Raw genomic sequence first — 8,423 nt, 5'->3', positions numbered from 1 at the left:
TTTACACAGAAAAAGCAGGGTGAGTAGGGGAAGTGTCCTTGGTCATTCATATATTAAAAAGAAAGAGACTGGAAATACTTTTGCAGGTAAACACTCCTTGTAACTGCAAGTCCGGTGCAATGAAACACTGAATTGGATCTCCTTTGGAGACATTTACTGGTTTTACTAGTTAAATTTACTGGATGCAAGTAACATTTGTGAAATGAACAGAGATTGTCTAAATGATGCCAATTGCATTCTGCTCTTTTGTTTTCTTTGAGCAGAAATACAGTTATCTTCCTGGTTGTCTGGCCTATTCCACATCCCTGCATGTCCATGTCATGTCACAGTCCATCACCACCCTCCCATCCCCATTTTCTGATATAATCTTTAATTCTCTGTGTTATTCTGGGATCAGCTTTTTGATTACAAATTATTCTGAAGTGATAAAATTAGTCTAGCCACAAGAGCAAGTCCGGGGTACTTTTTTTTTTTTTTTTCAGCTGTTATCTGAACTTGTCTTTACAAGTGTCAACTTGTGTCAAGTGTATCCCAGTTGCATAAAACATGACATTGTTAAATGTTTAGTATACATTTTAACCCGAAGTGTTCTAATGTTCTATTAAAGCATTAAAAAAAAAAAAAAATTATGCAAGGATTTAGTTGACAAAGAAAAAAATTATCAGGCTGATCTTACTCCTTTTCTTTGCAGACAGAATGGGATCTCTGACTCCCTCACCAAACATAGTGGATATGAATCTGAAGATAACTAGTATAGAATGTCATCCTGAATGTTTGGTTATAGCATTCCAGGGTCAATACAAGGCAGGATGCGATCTTGACTATTACATACTACAAAATGAAATACAACGTGTATTTAAAGTAAAAGGTAACGTTTGTGTTGGCGGATCTTGTTTGGTGGAAGACACAGAAGGAAAATGGCACAGAGGAAGAGTTCTGGAAAAGAGAGAGACTATCTGTGAGGCTTTTCTTATAGACACTGGGCAAGTTCTGGTTGTTGAAGAAACACATCTTGCTTCTGCTTGTGATGAATTGTTTCAGCTGCCTCCAAAAGTGGTTTTGGGTGTTTTTGCAAGCATACTTCCTCTTGGAGAAAAATGGGGTCCAAAAGCCATTAACTATTTTTCATCTCTGGTAGGATTACAAATTACAGGTCATGTGAAAGCTGTTATGCCATACCAACTGTTCATTGTAGAAGTACCAAAGATCGTTAGTGATGTTCTTGAACTGAAGTTAGGAAAATTTATTGATGGAGATTCATTTTATCTTATTGTAGACATGTTAAGAGTGTTTCCCCAAGAAATGCTTTGTAAGAGAGTGCCACAATTGTTGCAACGGAAGTATCCAGTCAAGGACTTGCTTACTTTCAGCAGTTCTGAGAACCCAACAGATTTTTGGCCAGTTCCAGATGATCTCTTTCCACGTCTACCTGTTGGCAGTAAAGAAAATGTAAAAATAACTGTTGCAGTGAGCCCAAATAAGTTTTACTGTCAGATACAGAAATGGCAGAAAGAGCTGGAAGATTTGACAGAAGCTATGCATTTGTACTATGAAGCTATCAGTACAGAAAGTAATAAATCTTTTGATAGTTTAGGGCTACTCTGTGCTGCCAAGAGGCAAAATGGACAATGGCATAGAGGAGTGATAAAACAGCTGCTCTCTGACTGTGTGGAAGTCTGGTTTATGGATTTTGGCAATATTGAAGCTGTGCCATCTAGTTGTGTTCAGAAACTTAGAGTTGAGTTCATGGCATTACCAATGATTTCATTTCCATGTGCACTCTCTTGTTTTGGTAGTCAGGATGAAGCAGTAATAAAAATTCAGATGAAAGAACTTATACGGGCATTGATAGGACAAACTTCTGTGTGTGTTCATGTTGATTTATTCAATGACATTAAACGCTTGTATTACATTACGCTGCAAAATCAAAATCTTGGAATTAATGCGAAGCATCCAGAAAACTTGAATGAGGCAGCTGCATCATGTGTCTCACTTGTGGAAAGAAAAATCACAAGTATTGTTGTAAACTGCAAACCATGTGATGAGAGATACAATTCGTTTAAGAGTTGTACAGGAAATAAACATACAAAAATCTGCTTACCTGAATGGGATATTTCTTTGTCAAGCCACTGCAAAAGGGTAGAAATGCAAATGAATTCTTTCCATAGTGCTTTTGTGGTATATGTCATAAATCCATCTGACTTCTGGATTCAAACATGTGACTATCAGAATGAATTTCAGTCCTTGATGAAAAATATTTCAGATGCATATGACGAATGTGGAGATGATGAAATGGTCCTTAAAAACCCAGAACCTGGATTGCTCTGCTGTGCCCGGTATAGCAAAGATATGCATTATTATCGGGGTGTTGTCACTGAAGTGCTTAATGTACATATTACTGTTTATTTTTTGGACTTTGGGAATACAGATACAGTACCCTGTTACGATGTGAAAATATTGCTTCCTGAGTTTTCTGATTTACCAGCTTTAGCTATGTGTTGTGCACTTGCTTGTACGTATCCTGTTGATGATGTGTGGGTTAAAAAGGAAATTGATTTCTTCAAACAAATTGTGTTCAACAAACTACTCCTGCTTCAAGTCATTGGAAAGCAAAACAACAAGTATATTGTTAGTGCTCAGTATAAGAATGGTTTGGAGCAAGGAAATGTTGCCACAAGTATGGTTCAAGCTGGATACGCTGAGTACTGGGAAAAGACACCAGATTCTGTTCTAAATTCAGAAAAAAAAAGTCGAGCCCTGAATCGCCCCAGATTTAGAAACAAAAAAGTAAAGGCACAGAGCATATGTAGTATTCGAAAAAATAAGGTATCTGGAAAGGGAGAGATATTTCAGAAAGAAAAATCATTAAGTGTTCCTTCAGTGCTGAGAGAATCTGTTGTGCTGTCCTGTTTTGGAAAAAGTTCCGTCTCTAAAAGGTCTGAATTGGTACATGAGAAAAAAATATTTTATAAAGAGTTTGTGTTTAAACCAGGGGCTGTTTTTGAGGTGGTGTGTTCTTACATTGTTTCCCCAGCAGATTTTTCATGTCAGTTGCAAAGTAAACTGCCAGAGTTAAATAACTTGATGGAACAAATTCAGACTTACTATAAAAAGCATACCAGTCCTTACAAAACTGGACAGGTTGCCTGTGTTGTTAAACGTCCCATAGATGGAAAGTGGTACAGAGCAACTGTTTTGCAGCAAGTATCCAGAAATGAAGTTGATGTGGTTTTTGTAGACTATGGCTATCGGGAAAGAGGTTTACTTAGAGATCTTCAAGCTGTTCTTCCAGATTTCCTAACCCTGGAAAGTCAAGCGTTTCGATGTGGACTTAAAAATGTACCTTTAAAGGCTGACTCACTTAATAGGTCTGAAGAAATGCGTAGGCACTTTGAAGACTTCATTTCTGCTTCTAGTGGACCACTGACTTGCGTCATTTGTGCTCTTATTCTTCTAAGTCCCAACTGTTTATACAATATAGTTGACTTAGAGACTCCATTTATTAGTGCAGGGGAATTCCTCAGAGAACGTGGTCTCACCCAGTCTGAATATATCGGTCTAAGAAACCTTGCATCTTTGGGTTCTCTGTACAGTTTTTGCTACTCATCTTTTAATATAAAAATTGGAAGTGAGGAGGAGGTTTACATAACTCACATACATAGTCCTTCAAAATTCTATTGTCAGCTTAATCGAAACACTGAAACTATAGAGGCATTGATGAAGAAAGTTGGTATCATAAGTAAAATGTCAAATAATGCAAAATATGATGCCACCAGTACACGATTATGTTTAGCCAGATATTTTGAAGATGGTCTCTTTTATAGAGCTTTGGCTTTTCCTGTGGAATCGACATCCTATTTATGTGCTGACTTTGTAGATTTTGGAAATAAGAATATGGTAGAGAGAGACCAGTTGATGCCTATTCCACACTCTGCTGCTGACCTAATATTCACACCCATGCAAGCTATTAAATGCTGTCTGTCAGATCTTGGGGAGACAAAAATTCCAGTAAAAGTTACTAGATGGTTTGAGGAAACATTCCCTGGTAAACTGCTGAAGGCTGTAATTGTATCCAGAAAATCAGATGGACAGATTGCTGTGGAGTTGTATGATGGACAGCTCAAAGTAAATGAGAAAATTAAAGAAAAAATATTGGAAGAATCGGCACCAAAAAATTATACGGAGAAATTTGTTGGAAGTAATGGAGAAATGATACATCACATGGAAGATGACAAAGAAATTGAGAAAGTAACTGTTAAAAATCCTGAAAGAGTTAAATTGAAAATTAAAGTGAAATGCCAAGTATACAGTAAGTATTATCAGAGAGGTGTTGGACAGAATTTTGAAGATGAAGAGCAAACTGCGTGTAGCCCACAGAAGTTGTGTAATGGGTCCTCAAAACCGCTGACTTTACAGGACAGTCAAGAACCAGGTTTTAGAAATACTGTCAGTGATGTTGTGGAGCACAGAGAGAAAGCTCTGGTTGGAGAGCCTGCTTCTCACATGCTCTGTCATCCTGCTTTAAATTCAAAAGACATAACTGTAAATGCTCTCTCTGAATCTCATAATGAAAGACTAAATTATACAGGTCAGCCTGAAAGGAGTAATGAAAATGTACCTAAATTAATCAGTCTTCCTAAACGTGATATTCAGGTGAATTCTGAAGTAGCAGGGTATATTTCTCATATGAATAGTCCATCAAGTTTCTATGTTCAGCTTGCAGAGGATGAAAACTTAGTAATAAAACTAGCAGAAGAATTAAATGAAAGCACGGTGAATAAAGGTCACGAAAATTGCTTAGATGAGCTCACGGTAGGGGCTCTCATTGTAGCAGAGCATGACACTGATAGTTTTTACTATAGAGCAGTTATTAAAACTCTGAAATCGGTAAACTCCTTTGAGGTAGAGTTCATTGACTATGGTAATGCAGCAGTTGTAAGCCATTCAAAAATCTGCAGGATTCAGAAAAAGTTCTTAACTTTGCCAAGACTCAGTGTTCATTGTTTCCTTAGCAGAGTAAAAAGTGTTCCTGATGAAAGCTGGACTAATAAAAGTACTTCCTATTTTATAAACAAAATAAATAACAAGCAAGTCACTTGCAAGTTCTTACAGCAACATGGAGAGCGATGGGAAGTAGATGTAATTTGTGATGGAAAGTCTATGTCTAATGACCTTCTGCAGATAAAAGGCAGGACAATGTGGCAAAACACAGCAATGCGTAATTGGGAAAATAAGCCAAAGCAAATTCTGGTTACAAATGGTAGTCCTCAAGGTAGAAACTCAAGGAATGATGTAGGTGGTCAAAGTAAAACTAAGACTGTTGGGATGAAAAATACATCCTTAAATGCCCTTCTTCCAGATCTACATTCTGGACAGGTAGAAGAAGCAAAAGTAATTCATATTTCAGAGTGTGGAGAATTTCACATACAGTTACTTAGAAATTTGCAAATATTACATGAGATAAATGTAATGCTTCTCAAAGAAGCACAAAGAAATGATTTGCTTAGAATGGAAGACATTGAAGAAGGATTGGAATGCATGACAAAATCTGAAAGAAACTTGAAGTGGTATCGATCAAAAGTGATCAAGAAATTTGTCAGGGAGAAGTTAATGCTAGTTTTTTTTATGGATTATGGCAAGCATGAGATGGTGTCATTAAATAATGCAAAGATGCTCAGTGACAAGATCAGAAGTATTCCTAAACAAGCTGTGTTCTGTAAATGGGTTTGGCTTAAAACACTGAAGAAAATTCAGTTTGTCCATGTAGTAAATGCAGTCCTGGATCGTGAAATAAGGATCTTGTTTTTGAGATACTTGGAATCCTGTCATGTTTGGGAAGTAGATATTTTAATAGGGGAAATTCTGCTTCAGGAGTATTTGAACCAGCTCTTAAGTCATTGTTGGGCTACTGTTGGACCAGAAAAATCAAGTAATACAGACTGTAAGGAGTTTGATACATCAGTCAAGTTAAATTCAGTCACATGGACGTTGCTGCAGAGTGGCAGAAGGTGTCCTGGGTTTGCAACTGCAGTTACTGATCCTTCAAACTTCTACATCCAGTTTGAAGTCTTATTTGATTGCATGAAAAACTTGTCTCTGCTGCTCTCTGACCTTCCTGACAGCTTGCCAGCTTTGCCAAAAGAACTTGTGGCTCCTGGTATGAGCTGCTTGATCAAGTTTGGACTGGAAGCACAGTGGAACAGGGCAGAAGTTAGTGAAGTAACGAGTCAGTCTGTTGTTCTTACATTTATTGATTATGGCTTTCTGAAGAGCATCCCTTATTCTGATATCCATAAACTTAAAGTTATGCCAGAAAGTCTGTCTTGTTTACCGCGCTTAGCACACTTGTGCTCTTTACATGATATAGTTCCTGCCAAGGGGGAATACTGGAGTGATGAAGCTAAACTTCTGTTTCAGAAGCTTCTTAGTAAACCAGGTCTGATATTTCATTTTAAACACTATGGCGCTGAAATGAAATTAGAGGTGGATGTTCTGTATGAGGAGAACAATATAGCTCAGGCCTTAATTGCTGCTGGCCATGCAGTCTACTCTAGAAGTAGGTGCTGCCTCCTTCCAGTTGGCAGAATTAAATCAGAAAAAACAGATTTGGAGCCTAAGTGTCCAGATTCTAGCTGCTGTTCTTCCCTTTGTGAACCAGATTATAATTATGATGAAATCTCTTATTTTGCTGAGAGAAACAAGCTAAAAAAGTGAAACAAAAATGTATCCGAAGCATAGGAATATCTATGATAAAGTTTCAAATGAGGAAGTCTGATAAAGTGGTTGTTGGAATATCATTAACAAAGGGCCTGAGTTCTTGTAACACTGAAAGAAAAGAAAAACTGCAGACAATGCTGTGAAGAAGCTGGGTTTTTCCAGCATTGTGATGATAAGAATAGTAAAATTGACTTAATACGGTGTAAATCTAGTACTAGAAGCACTGGTTGAGATTTGTGATGCTGATGTTCCGCAGTCTAGAAAGACAGTGTGAAGATACTATCAAAAGAATTATTTGAATAATAAGTAGGCTGCAGTTAGGAAAGTACTTCAGTGCATTAAAAAAATACAGATACTCCTCTTGGTATATTTTTTTTTTTTCCTTCAAGATCTTTAGTTATATTTTAGACAATCGTGGTTTTGGCAAACCTTTCTGTCAGAATGCTTTTACAATTTGTGTGTGTGTATATATATAAAACTGTATTTGCAGTAATATCTGGTTACAGTGGAATTGTCTTCTGGTTTTGGTTGTTCAGGGAACAAAGATGCCAAGCATATTCCTCTCTTTGTTTCTAATTCCAAATTTCCTGTGTGAGTATCTTCTCTATTGTTAGCACAAGGGTTCCTAACAATAAGCCAAGAGCTTGGATCCCCATTTATAGGAGAGACACCCATTAAGTTGTTTTCAACAAGCTCTTGGTGTAAAGGTGCCACTGGGCTGTCTCAAGGTTCTCTTGCTGTTTCAGTTGCATCACAGTTGGGATTGTTCTCTCTGCTGAGCGTGCTTGTTCCACTGAGCTCTCCTCCATCCTCACCCCCATCTGTCAAAATGGAGAGAGGAAGTTTTTTCCATACTCTTAGTTGGTTTGTATCTTGGAGGGAAACATTCAGAGCTTTTTCCTTTTTTATTCTTTGTAGGAGGAGGAACTTTCAGGAGAGCTGAAAAGTGATGATATGCTGTATGTGTCTTAGAACTTTTTTTTTTTTTCCGGTAACCATTCTGAAATTATAAGAATTTGTAACTTGTTTCTCTAATTATTTTTTTAACCTCTCCCATCGCCCCCTCCTTACTCTGTTGTTTGTCAGTTGTTTGGACAAAGATAAAGCATGAAGAGGCCTGAAGTGTGAAGAGTGTTCTTTGTATGCCCTGTGTTTGTTTGAATTTAAATGAAAAAAGGAATACACCCCTAATGATAGGCAATATATCTAATGCATTTCTATATGCAAACAAGATCTAAGAACACCACCCCACCCCCCCCGGATATCATGAGGTATTTCACTCCTGTGAAAACTTGAAAGCTTTATCTGGAAAACAGAATTTAATTTTTTTTTTTTTTTTTTTTTTTAAAGGAGAGAGATGTGTCCTGGAAATTCGAATAAATAAGAGATAAGACAATGCTAGCTGTTCTTTTCAAAGTTAACTCTCCTGGTGAATTATTCAAAAAGCGTGCAAATATTTTCAGCATACAAGTGAAAGATGCCCATTAGTAACAAATAAGAAAATGCATATAATAAAATTTCTTAAATAAATATTAACTAAAGTATCAGAAGTGTTACATTAATGTAATGATTAAATAGAGGGTTTTTTTGTTACCGCTTGTAATTGTTAGCCGTTTTTATATTGCACCATTTTATTATATTATTGCAGAATTTGAAGTTTTTCCTAGTTAAAATTACAAGTTTATTTGGCATGTTCTTTGTCAATA

The 8,423-nt window shown here is 36.8% G+C and overlaps 1 protein-coding gene across 1 annotated transcript; it reads left to right on the top strand.

Annotated features, from left to right (window-relative positions):
- The first annotated feature begins 696 nt into the window (after positions 1-696).
- LOC104286719 (tudor domain-containing protein 15-like) lies at positions 697-6,714 on the top strand. Its single transcript, XM_009885344.1, has one exon. The coding sequence runs from the start codon at positions 697-699 to the stop codon at positions 6,712-6,714; it is 6,018 nt and encodes a 2,005-aa protein (XP_009883646.1).
- The last annotated feature ends 1,709 nt before the right edge of the window (positions 6,715-8,423 follow it).

Source organism: Charadrius vociferus, unplaced genomic scaffold, assembly GCF_000708025.1.
Source record: "Charadrius vociferus isolate BGI_N301 unplaced genomic scaffold, ASM70802v2 scaffold173, whole genome shotgun sequence".
Lineage (NCBI taxonomy): Eukaryota > Metazoa > Chordata > Aves > Charadriiformes > Charadriidae > Charadrius > Charadrius vociferus.
The sequence above is the reverse complement of the archived record's forward strand: the minus strand, read 5'-3'. Positions and strand labels throughout refer to the sequence as shown.